The sequence below is a fragment of the Quercus lobata genome, chromosome 10, assembly GCF_001633185.2.
Source record: "Quercus lobata isolate SW786 chromosome 10, ValleyOak3.0 Primary Assembly, whole genome shotgun sequence".
Taxonomy (NCBI): Eukaryota; Viridiplantae; Streptophyta; class Magnoliopsida; order Fagales; family Fagaceae; genus Quercus; species Quercus lobata.
The window spans coordinates 44,873-63,491 of NC_044913.1; the positions used below are offsets into that span (position 1 = coordinate 44,873).

General features: G+C 32.5%; 2 protein-coding genes and 1 pseudogene across 2 annotated transcripts in view; 1 reads left to right on the plus strand and 2 right to left on the minus strand.

Moving 5' to 3' along the window:
* LOC115963422 (glutathione S-transferase F11-like) overlaps positions 1-3,590 on the plus strand; it is a 9,973-nt gene extending 6,383 nt beyond the window's left edge. Inside the window, exon 2 of the mRNA XM_031082418.1 lies at positions 3,285-3,590. Coding sequence (XP_030938278.1) covers positions 3,285-3,590 — 306 coding nt within the window. The remainder of the gene's footprint in view (positions 1-3,284) is intronic.
* Positions 3,591-3,965: 375 nt separating this feature from the next.
* On the minus strand, positions 3,966-8,530 carry LOC115962570 (cytochrome P450 CYP72A219-like). Its single transcript, XM_031081430.1, has 5 exons — positions 8,226-8,530; positions 7,583-7,800; positions 5,951-6,195; positions 4,955-5,333; positions 3,966-4,554 (listed from the first exon to the last, which is right to left on the minus strand). Exons 1-5 carry the CDS (start codon positions 8,500-8,502, stop codon positions 4,129-4,131), a joined length of 1,545 nt encoding a protein of 514 aa, XP_030937290.1. The 5' UTR covers positions 8,503-8,530; the 3' UTR covers positions 3,966-4,128.
* A 6,943-nt stretch (positions 8,531-15,473) lies between these two features.
* LOC115962571 lies at positions 15,474-17,686 on the minus strand (annotated as a pseudogene).
* Between the last annotated feature and the right edge of the window lie 933 nt (positions 17,687-18,619).

Consider the following 18,619-nt stretch of genomic DNA (forward strand, 5'->3'; position numbering starts at 1 on the left):
GGGGGGGGGGGGGGGGGGGGAATAAAGAGGTGGATACTAAATAAACTATAAGTTCAGAAAGGTTTTTATTTGGAGTTTGCTTGGGATATGCCTTTTGTTCATTTGGTTGGGCTCTAATTGGTTTTGACACAATTTTTGGATGCATTTGGCACCTATTGGCATATTTGGAAGTAGCTTGAGATGATTTGCACTTTGGTCTTTTGGTTGGGCTTCGTTTTGATTTGGCACTTTAAGTAATCGTGGCTTGAGAGTAGTCTCTAGAAGGCAGGGAGGATTTTGATTACATTTGGTGATCTACAAAATCTCTTCATTGTGGATAATTTTTGAAAAGCTTGGTGCAATTTGTAATTCTTCATTTTCGGATTAAGGAGAAATTCTTTCTTTGACTTGTTTGGAAGATTGCTTGGTGGAATTTTAGTTACGGTGAAGATTATTAGAATTTTCCTTATATTCATATTTTGAATTGATTTTGGTTGCAATTTGAGATAATCCATAGAGACTTTGATGGAGGTGTAGGAGAATTTTAGAAATTCTTTCTTTGACTTGTTTGAAAGATTGCATGGTGGAGTTTTAATTATGGTGAAGATTGTTAGATTTTTCCTTATATTATTATTTTGAATTGATTTGGGTTGCAATTTGAGATAATTTATGGAGACTTTGATGGAGGCGTAGAAGGATTTTTCATTTAGGTGGTTTGATTAAATTCAAGCGACAATGGAGATGTGTCACTTTTGTTTCATTCATGCTTTAATCGCATATCTTTTGGTGCATAACAACATATTCTCCTTTGTTGACTTTGGTTTCTTCTATTGATTGAAAACTAATTCTTACCATGTATTCTTTTTTATGTTCCTTATAAAATAACTAAATTTTAAAATGGAAAAAAAGAGAACATGTGACATATCATAATTGGTGGACAAAACAAAAAAAAAAAAATGATGGAAAATTGGTAGAAAAAAAAATGATACTAATGATTTGTATTCTCTGTTAGTCAAATATATATATATGTTGCTCTCTTGTTTGATTTGTGTGGTGAGTCTAACAAGTTGGGTGATACAAAAAGGTGTGGCAAAAGGTCATAGTGAGAGACCACTTTAATGAGTGTTGTGCAAGAATTCCAGAGAAGGGAAATCTTCTACTTATTTTAGGTTTAGCCTCAAATTTTGTATTCAATCCCAAACATTTTTTGGAGGTAGTAAACTTTGTCTTTGAGAGAGAATAATTTTGGGTGTATTGGGGTTTGAGTTTTGTGAGAATGTCTCTACATCATTTTGTATTCTCCAAATTTGTTAGTGAAATTTCTTGTTGTTGCCACCCATGGACGTAGGCCAAACTGAACCACGTAAATTCTTGGTGTTCTCTTTTCTTTGTTTATACTTTATATTTTTTTGGTTAAAATCTTTTTATTTTTTTTATGGAAGGGTCCTTGTATCTATTAATTAATACATTTAAGTATTATTATTGCATTTAATTGAACAATTAAAACTTGTAGTATGGAAAGAAAGAAAAAAGATTAAAAAAAGCACAAAATATTGATTCAGCACAAGGTTGTACATCAAAATTAAATGGGCAATCCATTTGTTCCAGATGCCTAATATATTTGGTATATTAGTTAATACCAATACTAATAACTTTGAGGGTCAACAAAATAACCAATGCATTCAGTGAGTTAGATAGAGTGATAATTTTTTTTGGGGCTAAAATGTAAATTGCATTTGAGTCAATTCTCCATAAATAAGAATTCCATCAAGCCGTCGCCGGATCCTCAGGTTCAATCAGACATTTATATGAATCTTCATGATGCTCCGAAAGCAATTAAAAGATCATTTAGAGGTCCGCTACATTTGTATCAAAACATGTAGACACTTATGCAATCTTGCGAGGTTTTTCACGCACAACACTTAATATTCTTTGCTACTTTTGTTACATGTGCAAGTACAGTGTGATTTGGCCATTATAAGAAATACATGTGTTAATGTATACTCACTAAATTGTCTTGACTTGTTTTTGAAATATAAAATTGGTTAGGCTTGTTTAGTGTGCGTGTGTGTTTGGATCTAACAAGTTTTAAACCCAAGTTGTTAATTAGATTTATTTTGAATAAACCTTGTTAAAACAAACAAACATCAATATCATGCACAACGAAAAATTAAATAAGAGAAGATATGATAACCTAGGAAAACCAATGAAGCAAACTAGTTTCACAGTAAAAAACTTGGGGGGAAACCTTCTAGAAAAGCAATTCATTATAGTAAAGAGAATTTTTAGATCTAGTACAAAACTTTTGTCCCTAGCCTCTACAATTCTCATAGATGAACTTAGAGCAGAAACCTTCTACTACTTCAGAACCTCTGAAATCTTCAATATATGAACGCCACCCTTTTTGCACGGATCCCAGTACATGACTAACACACCAACTTAAGGATGATTGTTGGCTACAAAGTTCTTCACTTCATCAACAATGAAGATCAAGAAGCACTTGGTTACAAAACCCTAAGGCGTAAAGACGTAGTAGCTTCTTTCAGAGACAATAAGGCATTCCGTCACTTTTTGCATGTGTTCCCCTTGTATTCTCATGTGTGACGGCCTTTAAAATAAACCTTATATATATCTAGGGTTGTGAGAAAAGAAACCCTATACATACATGTCAGCATGGGCCGAAAATCAAATCTGGAAATCTAAATTTCGTAATTCTTGATAGATACAGTTGTCGAGCTATCTGTTGAGACCTCGATAGATACATTTGTCAAGATATTTGTCGGGAATCTGTCCAGCTTTAATGAACTTCCCATCTTTACTTGTTTCTTTGACAGATTTGCATGACTTCAATACTAGACATGAAGAGGAAGGAGAGAGCAAGGTACTGCCACCTTTGGGAAGACACAAAGAGAGTATGTGCAAGAGTAAAGAAAGAGGAAGCCGCACAAGAAAGGAAAAGAAGAGAGAGCAGACAAGAGGGAGCCGCTTAAAGAAAAAGAAGACAGCAAAGAGAGCTGTGCATGGAGAAAAAAAATAAAAAGGAGAGAGCAAAACTTTGCCACCATTGAAAGAGATAATTAGTGTGTGTGTGTGAAAGCAAAGAAAAATAAAATAGATTTTCTTTAGCCGAGAGACATACACAAAAATTATTATAATTGATTTTATCATAGTGAAATTATTCGGAGTTTGTCTCGTGGTTTTTCCCTTCAAAGATAAAGGGTTTTCCATGTAAATTTTGTGTTCCTGTATGTAATTGTTATTTTGGATTGCTTATATTTGTAATAATATTATTTGGGACCCAATAGTTGTTTCAACTTGCATTTGTGCCTCGAATGAATATCAAGCAAGACAAAGTAGTTTTCAGGCAGAATGAAGAGAAGTTGTCGAAAGTGCTTGACATCTATGAAAAGAGGCTCCGGGAGGCTCAGTTCTTGACTAGTGATGAATTTTATTTGGCAGATCTTTCACACTTGCCCAACACTCAGTACTTGGTCAGTGACACTAACAAGGGCAATTCATTCACTTCGAGAGAAAATGTGGGGAGATGGTGGGACGAGATATCGAGCCGAGAGCCATGGAAGAAGGTGGTTGATTTGCAAAAGGGTGCTTAGAAAATTTGGTTGGCATTTCTTAAATAAATTGCTTTAGTTTGAAGAATTCATTTTCTTCCCCTTTTTTCCTTAGTTTTTTGGCTGATTCCAAAGAGATTAATGGCATTTTTATCTCCCTAGGTGTAATATTTCAACTTTAGAATGCTTAAGGAAAATTCATTAATTTTCTACTAGCATCATATACTCTAGCCTTTGCAAAAAAGTTGTTAAAATCAAGATCTTATAATCGGTAAAAGGGTTTTTAATTTGGGTAGGATTAAAAAATTAACATTATACTCTAAAAAAGAAAATTTACCAATAATAATGATGTATATTTCTAATTATATATATTTTTACCATTATTCAACATTGTTTCCTCCAATTAATGCAATAATGGATGTAGAAACACAAACATAATATAATAGAGTGGAAATCATAATATGTTCTTTCTTGTTCTTTAGTAAATGAGATTTTAATCACTAAATAATAAATAGAACACCAAATAAGCCATGGGGCACGATGGTGATAGATCATGCTTAATTGGAACAACTTTGTGGTACTATATCTTATGTAATATAACGTGAGCGCCAAATTGAGGTTGAAGAGTTATGATTGAGCAAGGAGCATGAACATAGGATGAGGACATCTCAAATGAGAAGTTCTGCAAAATGAGTGACAAAGCCATCTTGGTCTCTACTAGAGCAAAGTTTTGACCAACACATATCCTCGGACCCCCACCAAATGGGATGAATGATGCTTGGCCCTTTGTTGCCTTTGAAATGCCTTCTGAAAATCTCTCCGGGTTAAACTGTTTTGCATTCTCACCCCACAGTTCATAATCATGGTGGACTAGGATTATTGGTAGAGCAATCTCCACTCCAGCTGGTATAATCATATTTCCTAGCTTGGTTTCCTTGTGAACCCTTCGAGGTAGTAAAGCTGCTGGTGGGTACAACCTTAGAGTCTCATTGAATATCATGGTTACCTACGTCATGGATAACCAAATATTACGAAAGTGTATTTCTTAAAAAAATTTGTAAAATAAAATAAGTTCATTAAATTTTCCTCTTGAAGAGTATTCGATTTTGAAGCTCATTTATGATAGATAAAATTTGAAACAAAATTTATTACTCGATTTAAAAACCTAATCAAATTTGAGGTTTGCACTCAAATTAGTGGTCTATAGTCTATACTACCAGGTGCCAACTCTAACAAAAAATGAGTATGCTGACTATCATGAGCTTAATAGAAAATGGCTTTTACTCAATCAATTAACTAATATTAACATGAATATTCATGGATGTGAATATTTCATCCTCAAAAGACATTAAATATAAATTTTATAGGAAAATAAAGAAAAATTGGAATCTTTAGGCAATACTTACAATTTTAAGGCGATTTAACCCATCAAAGTCAGGTTTGTTCTTACCAAAGACTTGCAAAACCTCTTCTCTTGCACGAGCTTGCCAATTTGGATACTTACTCAACAAAACCATTGTCCAAACAAGTAAAACTGAGGTTGTCTCTTCCCCAGCAAGGTAGAAAAGCTTACATTCCTCAATTACATCCTTAATACTCATTCCGGCACTCTTCTTATTACCAAATTCCTTAATCTCTCTAGAATTTGATTCCATTAGTATGCCTAATAAGTCGTCATTTCTGCCATTGCATGCCTTCTCCCTTTTGTTAATGATTCCCATTAGTAAGTCTTGTACTTCTCTTGCAATTTCCTTCATCCTCCTGTGTGTCTTAGTCGGTAAAAACCTGCATGCATAAATATTAGCTATTAGTAAATTGAGAAGATTGAAGGCACAGAAACGGAAATTGTATTAATTATAATGTGATGATCTCTATTAATTTTTGTGTTTGATGAGATGTTGAAAAAAGTAGGTTATAACCAATTTCGTTTCTGAATAAACAATAAAATTTGGAATTTTGTTTTCATTGGAGACATGGTTTTAAAATCCGAACAGGACCGACTGATTCAACTAGGAACCGGAACCAATCCGATCCGGTAAAATTACCCAAAATTTGTCAAAACCGAGTTAAACTGGGAATTGGGGCCAAAATCAATTTTTTGACCTTACAGATTTTTAAAACAACGATCGGACTTGAGATGCATGAGAATTTTATTTGGAAGGTGAGCCAAGCAATTGTTGAAAGTCATTGAAATCTTGTTATATTAAAAAGTAGTACATTCCTATTAAAAAAAAAATTAGCATATATATTTTTAATAGATACAATAGAATTTCAATAAATTGAATTGTAATTGGTTAATCCTATCTCAATGAAAATCAAATTTGACTTCTTTTTTTTTTGGGGGGTGGGGGGGTAAGGAACCAAACTTGACTAAATTTTAGAGTTGAATGTTTAATCACTACCTTAGTCCAGGAAAGTATACAGATTGTGATACTTTTACAAAGAGTTGTGCTTGCTCTTTTTGAAGTTCAAATATTCTTCTTCCTTCTTTATAGCTACTTCCAAATGCTGTTCTTGAAATCACATCGCTTGACATGTTTTCAAGATAAGGCCATATGTCTAACTCACAGGATCCATTTTCAGAGGTCAACCTCTCCCATTGGCTAATCATATCAATGCAACTTTGATAAAATGCAGGTAACATAAGCTGTAGCAATCACAATGTAAATTGTTTAAACTATAATAAATAGAAACAAGATTATTGGCATTATATTGTTCAACAAATCTCCATACGTAACTTTCTGCGCAAATTTTTTCACAGCTGTTGCAAATGACAAGTTACTAATGATATATAGCCCATATGAAAATCAATAACCATTTTTTTAAGAGAAAAATTACTAACAATTTATGACTTCAATAACAGTAAAAAAAATGTTATGTCTATATTATTATTCTATATTGTTTTTGATAGAATCCCAACTACGCTTATAATACACATACGGTTTGAAATATATGTCAAATTGCCAACAAAGAATTACCCTTTCATTTATATAATGAATTCAGAGTAGTTAAATGCTTTATAACAATTTCTTTTTTCTTTTTTACTTTGATTGCTATAGATGTTTTTAAGTTAATTTTTTTTTTTTATTGAGATAGAATTAAAAATTTGTAGGATCTACCCTATGATAATTATTCTTTACTTTTAAAACAAGATACTATTAAAAAAAAAAAAAATTTCGGTGTAGGTAGCAGTCAAACTTTTCCCATTGGAGCAAACGAGAATCTAAATTTAAATTTAATTGATATTATTCATATTTAAAAGTTTGAATGGGCATATAGATTTTTTTTTTTTTTTTTTAGAAGAAAATGGACATATAATATTATTTGCTATACTAGCATTACTGATGTTTGAATGTACTTAGAATCTTATTTGCACACAATATTTTTGGTCAATCATATTTTAAGCAATAGATCAAAGGTAATATTTTCTATAATGACTTTGAATTAATTAATCAAAGTTAGTATCTAGCAATAATTATATTCTTTGTGGTGCCTAGTGTATGTAGTTTGAACCCTACTTCGCCCATTAACTACCCATCTCAAAAAATATTTTCACTTTTAAGTTATGGGTACTGCTACAATCACAAATTATTTCACAACATTTTTACAAATTTTTTATGTGGCAAATTCTTACTGGTTCTCGTCTAGGTCCATTATTAACGTCATCTTTTCACATAGAAATAATCACTCACCACATCATTAGTTTGTAAAAAATTATGTAAAATAGTTTGTGTCTATAGCATTATTGATAACCAAAATGCAAACAATTCCCTATTGTGATTATTGTATTGTGCCTATAAGTTTTTTGATCACAAACATGTGCTAGACGGACATTTGAAACTTGGCTATGGAGTTCAGTACAAAAGTGTTTTTGTGTTAAACTTGATGATTTGTACAATATCACTTTAAAGATAAATCATGCTGCTCCAAACTAAGGTTCAACAGTTTTTACTCAAGACATAACAATAATATAATCTGGACACAACTATTGATTTCCACATGGATTTAAAAGGATAAGAAATGTAATATATAACCTTCAACTTCTCTAAATGGAAAGCAGGGTTGATAATCTTTCTGTGTTTAGCCCATTTCTCACCCTCGTAGTTTATTATTCCCATTGCAAGCAATCTAGTAATTGGATTTGTTTTGGGCTTCTGAAAGTCACCCATCTTGGTGAAAACATCTTTGATTTGTTCAGGGCTCATAATGTTAATACGGGGTCTTGGGCCAAGCCATGTAAAAGAATTCTTGCCTGCATTTGTTCACGAAGGTTAGAAGAAAATCCAATATTTTTTAGAAAATATTATGTCTATATCATTTTCATAACAAATCTCAAGTGAGAGTTTCTTATTAACTATTACTAATTGGCAAAAAATAATTTTAGCTGTCTGTTTAAATTAGAAGTAGTAACACTGGCTTTACCTAAGAAAATTTTGGCTCCACCGCTACCAATTTAGATTCTTGTTTATAGTTTAATCAATCGGTCTACCAATTTAGATTCTGGTTCAGATTTAAGATTTTGGGCATAAGCTAATTCATAGTTGGAAGCTTTTAAACAGAAGTTACAGGACTTAAAACAACCATACATACTTTATTGCTATGGAAATAAGTGAGATATAATTTGTGTTTGCTGCAACAAAATCTTTCGGTAATTAAGTTTATTGTAGACATACATACCATAATGCTTCACTGTGTGATGTTCAAAGGGGAGAACACGTGGCACAATATCATCAGAGAGTTCTATGGGTTTAGAACAAGCTTGCTTTATCATCATAGAGCCATCCTTCGTGTCCCCGAAGAAAAGTCTATAGGAATTGCCTACAAGACCTTGCTTTCTCAAGCACCTCTCTAAATATTTTGGTCTTAACCACACCCAATTCAGAATCATGTATGACAACGTTGTCATTATAACGAAAAGAACGGAGGTGGCAACTTTGTCCAGAGAAATTTCCATTTTTATTTTTTTCTTTGTAGAGAGAGAGCTAGAGGTAGAAGAAAGTGAAGAAGAGATAAGAATGGACGATATATATATATTAAGTCCTTGAATGGAGGTTTAACCACAATTACCAAAATTGTTGAAATATTTCGTCCAAACTTTTGTATATATATGTGTGTGTGTGTCAGTGATTTGGTCCAACTCCAACTCATTCCAATCTTTCTTTCATTCTCATCAGCTTTCACTTTAGAAAGGGAGAGTTTCCAAACCCAACAGTATGGATTAATATACGTGCGATGCATAAGTTTGGACGAAATATTTCAACAATTTTGGTAATTGTGGTTAAACCTCCATTGAAAGAATTTTAATATATATATATATATATATATAGCTTTTAGTGATCCAGTAGCTGGAAAGCTAGCAGCAGTCTCAACTAGAGCAGTTAGAACTTTTAGCCAACCATGCGTCCCAACGAATACCAACAAGTGAAGTTAACGCTATATCTCATCCTTTCCTTAGTACGGTTTATCCCTAAACAAAATACCGATGAATGCCCCTTTACTAGCATGGGCGAGTCTCATGATTCTCAATTTCGAAATATCTTAAATAAGAGATGAGTGAACACCGACTGAACTTCTAGAGCTCTTTTTCGAATAAGGAAGCTTGTCTGTCTCTAATGCGAATGAGGAAAATAAGCTAAGTTTAGCTTTTTTATTTATTTTTTTTAACTAATTATTGTTTTTTGGCTTTTAAAATAATTAATTAAAAAAAGGTAAAATGCTGACATAGCATTATTTAAATGCCTAATGAATTTTTTTGCTAATGTGGATATGACATGGATGTGTGGCTAATGACACATAGGATCAATTATTTATTTTTTAATTGCAAAGCCTGCCAACAGAGCACTTTGTTTATCACATATGCATTTTTTGTTAGTGGGTTTATCGTAGGGACCAAAATAGAATTGATTTTTAGTTTTTAGGGACTAGAATAGTAGTCAAATCAAAATACGGGCCAAAATGAGAATCGGCCCAAAATGTAGGGACCGAAAGTGTATTTTCGCTTTTATTTTATTGAGTAAGGTTGCAGCCTTGAACTATAAGTAATTTTGTAGATAAAATTTGTCCACTAATCTTTGATAATTTATATGGTTACCTCCTTTGTTAAGGGTCATAATCACTATTACAATAAATAAAATGTTCTTTTTAATTTCAATTGTTGAGATTTTAATTTTTAATTTTTAATTTTTTTTACATAGTAATTGTGCATAAATACATCCAACTAATTTGTACTTATTGAAGAATCACATTTTATAGAGTGAGCGTCATTTTCCAACCGGTCAACTCTTTCAAACTAGATTTAATTATTTGGTGAATAATTTAAATCAAAATTTTGCTTGCACTACCTATGATACTCATGCGTTCAAGGAAATTTTTTTAAGATGACATAATACATAGGTAACCCCACCCCTTCTCTCTCTCTAAGAAAAAGAATTCCCTTTTTCTTATTTGACATTCAAAATTTTAGTAGAATTCCATTCCTTTAGTTGCCCCCTCCACCTAATTCCAAAGGAATTTACTATATGAATAGAAATGTTATTAAAAACTTGCTTCTATAATATGAAAGAATAGTAAAACTCTAATCTTTTACTTTCAAAACATGTTTACACAATGGAAGTAAGTGAAAAGTGTGACATTTATAGTTTTGGAGTAGTCACATTAGAAGTAATTATGGGAAGGCATCTGGGTGATTTGATCTCATCATTTCTATCAACCTCATTTGCATCATCTTCCTACGATGTGCTATTAGAAGATGTATTTGAAATCCCCATTCACAAAGCCTTTAGGCACGATCACATTAAGAGAGCTTGTTGGTCTCGAAAATCTTATTTAAGCTTCACAAGTGTTTATATATTCTCAAGTATGCTATCTTATTTGTGTGCATTCGATCCTCGTGTATAGTTTTAAATACTTATAAAGCTAAAACTTAAAAAACCACAATTTTGCATGATTGTTCATTTCCTCTGCAGTTGTCGGGATTGAGCTCGAATCTCTACTCTATTGTGATGCCTAGCGCCAATCTTTGGCCGCTTCAATGTTCATCTAGTACTGCAAGAACACCATCTTCAACCTGTCCAAGCCTCCATCTCTAGACCTATCCAAGCCCGACTAAGCGCCTCAAGCTTAAAGGAAGCTGAGTTCTATCTTGCTTTCTTCTACTTTATGTTTTCAGTCAAAAGCTCTTAAAGTGTGGGAAACCAAACTGGTTAAGGTCAATTTGAACATTGTTTTCAAACTTATCATGGTGTGTTCATTAAGCTCCTTATATTTTATTTATATTTCTAATTGAATTTATTTATTTATTTATTTATTTTTATTTGAGATTATTTCTATGTGAGATGTCAAGAAGTTAGAGGGTGAGAAGGGGAAAAAATGGTTGCTTACTTTTTGCTGATTATATCCACATGATTACATGAGGTCACCCCAATTTTGTGAAAAGATTCATAATGGATTGTATTATATATTCTTCTAGATTCGCCTCGTGTGTACCCAAAAAAAAATCTATATATATATATATATATAGTTAAGATTTTAGAAATTGCTCTTTTCACTATTTTGAAGGTCTTCCTCATTGGCACTACACATTTGTATAAGGTTATCAAGTTTTAGAGAATTAGTTCTTCTTAAGAGACCTCATTTGCTATTGCCACAGGTATCTTCACCCTTGCCTTGAATAGAAGCAAGCATTTTTTTTGTTTGTTTGTTTGTTTTTTTTTTTTTTTTTGTTTTTTTGGTTTTTTTTTGTTTTTTTTTTTTTCCAATCAATATTGAATTAATATGCAGGGAAACTTTCTTCTATGGGAATGACATGGTAGGAGCTCAAAAGATCTTACTTCTGGTTATACTAGTCATGAGATTGTAGCTAGAAATTTATTATAGGTTTGGTTGTGGTATTCATGCATTGGTCTTTTGGAGCTCTTCGTTAATAGGATTGTTTGTTTGATTGGTTTTGGACAAATGGTTTTTATCTTATTGCATCAAGAAGCATTCGTGGTAAATTGATTTTTTTGTGTGTGTGTGTTGGGAAGGGGGGGGGGGGGAATAAAGAGGTGGATACTAAATAAACTATAAGTTCAGAAAGGTTTTTATTTGGAGTTTGCTTGGGATTATATGCCTTTTGTTCATTTGGTTGGGCTCTAATTGGTTTTGACACAATTTTTGGATGCATTTGGCACCTATTGGCATATTTGGAAGTAGCTTGAGATGATTTGCACTTTGGTCTTTTGGTTGGGCTTCGTTTTGATTTGGCACTTTAAGTAATCGTGGCTTGAGAGTAGTCTCTAGAAGGCAGGGAGGATTTTGATTACATTTGGTGATCTACAAAATCTCTTCATTGTGGATAATTTTTGAAAAGCTTGGTGCAATTTGTAATTCTTCATTTTCGGATTAAGGAGAAATTCTTTCTTTGACTTGTTTGGAAGATTGCTTGGTGGAATTTTAGTTACGGTGAAGATTATTAGAATTTTCCTTATATTCATATTTTGAATTGATTTGGGTTGCAATTTGAGATAATCCATAGAGACTTTGATGGAGGTGTAGGAGAATTTTAGAAATTCTTTCTTTGACTTGTTTGAAAGATTGCATGGTGGAATTTTAATTATGGTGAAGATTGTTAGATTTTTCCTTATATTCATATTTTGAATTGATTTGGGTTGCAATTTGAGATAATTTATGGAGACTTTGATGGAGGCGTAGAAGGATTTTTCATTTAGGTGGTTTGATTAAATTCAAGCTACAATGGAGATGTGTCACTTTTGTTTCATTCATGCTTTAATCGCATATCTTTTGGTGCATAACAACATATTCTCCTTTGTTGACTTTGGTTTCTTCTATTGATTGAAAACTAATTCTTACCATGTATTCTTTTTTACGTTCCTTATAAAATAACTAAATTTTAAAATGGAAAAAAAGAGAACATGTGACATATCATAATTGGTGGACAAAACAAAAAAAAAAAAAACTGATGGAAAATTGGTAGAAAAAAAAAATGATACAGATGATTTGTATTCTCTCTTAGTCAAATATATATATGTTGCTCTCTTGTTTGATTTGTGTGGCGAGTCTAACAAGTTGGGTGCTACAAAAAGGTGTGGCAAAAGGTCATAGTGAGAGACCACTTTAATGAGTGTTGTGCAAGAATTCCAGAGAAGGGAAATCTTCTACTTATTTTAGGTTTAGCCTCAAATTTTGTATTCAATCCCAAACATTTTTTGGAGGTAGTAAACTTTGTCTTTGAGAGAGAATAATTTTGGGTGTATAGGGGTTTGAGTTTTGTGAGAATGTCTCTACATCATTTTGTGTTCTCCAAATTTGTTAGTGAAATTTCTTGTTGTTGCCACCCATGGACGTAGGCCAAACTGAACCACGTAAATTCTTGGTGTTCTCTTTTCTTTGTTTATACTTTATATTTTTTTGGTAAAAATCTTTTTATTTTTTTTTTTATGGAAGGGTCCATGTATCTATTAATTAATACATTTAAGTATTATTATAGCATTTAATTGAACAATTAAAACTTGTAGTATGGAAAGAAAGAAAAAAGATTAAGAAAAGCACAAAAGATTGATTCAGCACATGGTTGTACATCAAAATTAAATGGGCAATCCATTTGTTCCAGATGCCTAATATATTTGGTATATTAGTTAATACCAATACTGATAACTTTGAGGGTCAACAAAATGACCAATGCATTCAGTGAGTCAGTTAGAGTGATAATTTTTCTTTTGGGGCTAAAATGTAAATTGCATTTGAGTCAATTCTCCATAAATGAGAATTCCATCAAGCCATCGCCGGATCCTCAGGTTCAATCAGACATATATATGAATCTTCATGATGCTCCGAAAGCAATTAAAAGAGCATTTAGGGGTCCGCTACATTTGTATCAAAACATGTAGACACTTATGCAATCTTGCGAGGTTTTTCACGCACAACACGCAATATTCTTTGCTACTTTTGTTACATGTGCAAGTACAGTGTGATTTGGCCATTACAAGGAATACATCTGTTAATGTATACTCACTAAATTGTCTTGACTTGTTTTTGAAATATAAAATTGGTTAGGCTTGTTTAGTGTGCATGTGTGTTTGGATCTAACAAGTTTTAGAATTAATAAGTTTTAAACTCAAGTTGTTAATTAGATTTATTTTGAATAAACCTTGTTAAAACAAACAAACATCAATATCATGCACAACGAAAAATTAAATAAGAGAAGATATGATAACCTAGGAAAACCAAAGAAACAAACTAGTTTCATAGTTAAAAACTTGGGGGGAAACCTTCTAGAAAAACAATTCATTATAGTAAAGAAATTTTTAGATCTAGTAGATGAACTTGCACGGATCCCAGTACGTGACTAACACACCAACTTGAGGATGATTGTTGGCTACAAAGTTCTTCACTTTATCAACAATGAAGATCAAGAAGCACTTGGTTACAAAACCCTAAGGCGTAAATACGCAGTTGCTTCTTTCAGAGACAATAAGGCATTCGGTCACTTTTTGCATGTGTTCCCCTTGTATTCTCATGTGTGACGGCCTTTAAAATAAACCTTATATATATCTAGGGTTGTGAGAAAAGAAACCCTATACATACATGTCAGCATGGGCCGAAAATCAAATCTGGAAATCTAAATTTCGTAATTCTTGATAGATACAGTTGTCGAGCTATCTGTTGAGACCTCGATAGATACATTTGTCGAGATATTTGTCGAGAATCTGTCCAGCTTTAATGAACTTCCCATCTTTACTTGTTTCTTTGATAGATTTGCATGACTTCAATACTAGACATGAAGAGGAAGGAGAGAGCAAGGTACTACCACCTTTGGGAAGACACAAAGAGAGTATGTGCAAGAGTAAAGAAAGAGGAAGCCGCACAAGAAAGAAAAAGAAGAGAGAGCAGCCAAGAGGGAGCCGCTTAAAGAAAAAGAAGACAGCTAAGAGAGAGCTGTGCATGGAGAAAAAAAATAAAAAGGAGAGAGCAAAAGTTTGCCACTGTTGAAAGAGATAATTAGTGTGTGTGTGTGAAAGCAAAGAAAAATAAAATAGATTTTCTTTAGCCGTGAGACATACACAAAAATTATTGTAATTGATTTTATCATAGTGAAATTATTCGGAGTTTGTCTCGTGGTTTTTCCCTTCAAAGATAAAGGGTTTTCCATGTAAATTTTGTGTTCCTGTATGTAATTGCTATTTTGGATTGCTTATATTTGTAATAATATTATTTGGGACCCAATAGTTGTTTCAACTTGCATTTGTGCCTCGAATGAATATCAAGCAAGACAAAGTAGTTTTCAGGCAGAATGAAGAGAAGCTGTCGAAAGTGCTTGACATCTATGAAAAGAGGCTCAGGGAGGCTCAGTTCTTGGCTAGTGATGAATTTTATTTGGCAGATCTTTCACACTTGCCCAACACTCAGTACTTGGTCAGTGACACTAATAAGGGCAATTCATTCACTTCGAGAGAAAATGTGGGGAGATGGTGGGATGAGATATCGAGCCAAGAGCCGTGGAAAAAGGTGGTTGATTTGCAAAAGGGTGCTTAGAAAATTTGGTTGGCATTTCTTAAATAAATTGCATTAGTTTGAAGAATTCATTTTCTTCCCCTTTTTTCCTTAGTTTTTTGGCTGAGTCCAAAGAGATTAATGGCATTTTTATCACCATAGGTGTAATATTTCAACCTTAGAACGCTTAAGGAAAATTCATTAATTTTCTACTAGCATCATATACTCTAGCCTTTGCAAAAAAGTTGTTAAAATCGAGATCTTATAATCGGTAAAAGGGTTTTTAATTTGGGTAGGATTAAAAAATTAACATTATACTCTAAAAAAGAAAATTTACCAATAATAATGATGTATATTTCTAATTATATATATTTTTACCATTATTCAACATTGTTTCCTCCAATTAATGCAATAATGGATGTAGAAACACAAACATAATATAATAGAGTGGAAATCGTAATATGTTCTTTCTTGTTCTTTAGAAAATGAGATTTTAATCACTAAATAATAAATAGAACACCAAATAAGCCATGGGGCACGATGGTGATAGATCTTGCTTAATTGGAACAACTTTGTGGTACTATATCTTATGTAATATAAACTGAGCGCCAAATTGAGGTTGAAGAGTTATGATTGAGCAAGGAGCATGAGCATAGGATGAGGACGTCTCAAATGAGAAGTTCTGCAAAATGAGTGACAAAGCCATCTTGGTCTCTACTAGAGCAAAGTTTTGACCAACACATACCCTCGGACCCCCACCAAATGGGATGAATGATACTTGGCCCTTTGTTGCCTTTGAAATGCCTTCTGAAAATCTCTCCGGGTTAAACTGTTTTGCATTCTCACCCCACAGTTCATAATCATGGTGGACTAGGATTATTGGTAGAGCAATCTCCACTCCAGCTGGTATAATCATATTTCCCAGCTTGGTTTCCTTGTGAACCCTTCGAAGTAGCAAAGCTACCGGTGGGTACAACCTTAGAGCCTCATTGAATATCATGGTTACCTACGCCATGGATAACCAATTATTTCGAAAGTGCATTTCTTAAAAAATTTTGTAAAATAAAATAAGTTCATTAAATTTTCCTCTTGAAGAGTATTCGATTTTGAAGCTCATTTATGATAGATAAAATTTGAAACAAAATTTATTACTAGATCTAAAAACATAATCAAATTTGAGGTTTGCACTCAAATTAGTGGTCTATAGTCTATACTACCAAGTGCCAACTCTAACAAAAAATGAGTATGCTGACTATCATGAGCTCAATAGAAAATGGCTTTTACTCAATCAATTAACTAATATTGACATGAATATTCATGGATGTGAATATTTCATCTTCAAAAGACATTACATATAAATTTTATAGGAAAATAAAGAAAAATTAGAATCTTTAGGGAATACTTACAATTTTAAGGCGATTTAACCATCAAAGTTAGGTTTGTTCTTACCAAAGACTTGCAAAACCTCTTCTCTTGCACGAGCTTGCCAATTTGGATACTTACTCAACAAAACCATTGTCCAAACAAGTAAAACTGAGGTTGTCTCTTCCCCGGCAAGGTAGAAAAGCTTACGTTCCTCAATTACATCCTTAATACTCATTCCGGCACTCTTCTTATTACCAAATTCCTTAATCTCTCTAGAATTTTATTCCATTAGTATGCCTAATAAGTCGTCATTTCTACCATTGCATGCCTTCTCCCTTTTGTTAATGATTCCCATTAGTAAGTCTTGTACTTCTCTTGCAATTTCCTTCATCCTCCTGTGTGTCTTAGTCGGTAAAAACCTGCATGCATAAATATTAGCTATTAGTAAATTGAGAAGATTGAAGGCACAGAAACGGAAATTGTATTAATTATAATGTGATGATCTCTATTAATTTTTGTGTTTGATGAGATGTTCAGAAAAGTAGGTTATAACCAATTTCGTCTCTGAATAAACAATAAAATTTGGAATTTTGTTTTCATTGGAGAAATGGTTTTAAAAACCGAACAGGACCGACTGGTTCAACTAGGAACCGGAACCAATCCGATCCGATAAAATGACCCAAAATTTATCAAAATCGAGTTAAACTGGGAATTGGGGCCAAAATCAATTTTTTGACCTTACAGATTTTTAAAACAACGATCGGACTTCAGATGCATGAAAATTTTATTTGGAAGGTGAGCCAAGCAATTGTTGAAATTCATTGAAATCTTGTTATATTAAAAAGTGGTACATTCCAATGAAAAAAAAAATTAGCATATATATATATTTTAATAGATACAATAGAATTTCAATAAATTGAATTGTAATTGGTTAATCCTATCTCAATAAAAATCAAATTTGACTTCTTTTTTTTTTTGGGGTGGGGGGGTAAGGAACCAAACTTGACTAAATTTTAGAGTTGAATGTTTAATCACTACCTTAGTCCAGGAAAGTATACAGATTGTGATACTTTTACAAAGAGTTATGCTTGCTCTTTTTGAAGTTCAAATATTCTTCTTCCTTCTTTATAGTTACTTCCAAATGTTTTTCTTGAAATCACATCGCTTGACATGTTTTCAAGATAAGGCCATATGTCTAACTCACAGGATCCATTTTCAGAGGTCAACCTCTCCCACTGGCTAATCATATCAATGCAACTTTGATAAAATGCAGGTAACATAATCTGTAGCAATCACAATGTAAATTGTTTAAACTATAATAAATAGAAACAAGATTATTGGAATTATATTGTTCAACAAATCTCCATACGTAACTTTCTGCGCAAATTTTTTCACAGCTGTTGCAAATGACAAGTTACTAATGATATATAGCCCATATGAAGCGCCTACCATGTCATTCCCATAGAAGAAAGTTTCCCTGCATATTAATTCAATATTGATTGGAAAAAAAAAAAAAAAAAAAAAAAAAAAAAAAAAAAAAAAAAAAAAAAAAAAAAAAAAAAAAAAAAAAAAAAAAAAAAAAAAAACAAACAAACAAACAAAAAAATGCTTGCTTCTATTCAAGGCAAGGGTGAAGATACCTGTGGCAATAGTAAATGAGGTCTCTTAAGAAGAACTAATTCTCTAAAACTTGATAACCTTATACAAATGTGTAGTGCCAATGAGGAAGACCTTCAAAATAGTGAAAAGAGCAATTTCAAAAATCTTAACTATATATATATATATATATATATATATTTTTTTTTTTTGGTACACACGAGGCGAATCTAGGAGAATATATAATACAATCCAGTATGAATCTTTTCACAAAATTGGGGTGACCTCATGTAATCATGTGGATATAATCAGCAAAAAGTAAGCATCCATTTTTTCCCCTTCTCACCCTCTAACTTCTCGACATCTCACATAGAAATAATCTCAAATATAAAAAAATAAATAAATAAATAAATTCAATTAGAAATATAAATAAAATATAAGGAGCTTAATGAACACACCATGATAAGTTTGAAAACAATGTTCAAATTGACCTTAACCAGTTTGGTTTCCCACACTTTAAGAGCTTTTGACTGAAAACATAAAGTAGAAGAAAGCAAGAAAGAACTCAGCTTCCTTTAAGCTTGAGGCGCTTAGTCGGGCTTGGATAGGTCTAGAGATGG

What these genes read in the sequence shown, in the direction of transcription:
- LOC115962570 (XM_031081430.1), bottom strand. Translation starts at nt 8,502, where the DNA reads ATGGAAATTTCTCTGGACAAAGTTGCCACCTCCGTTCTTTTCGTTATA. An exon ending in TCACACAGTGAAGCATTATG is followed by an intron (nt 7,801 to 8,225) that starts GTATGTATGTCT and finishes GAACAAATGCAG; the next exon opens with GCAAGAATTCTTTTACATGG. An exon ending in TCCATTTAGAGAAGTTGAAG is followed by an intron (nt 6,196 to 7,582) that starts GTTATATATTAC and finishes TGATTGCTACAG; the next exon opens with CTTATGTTACCTGCATTTTA.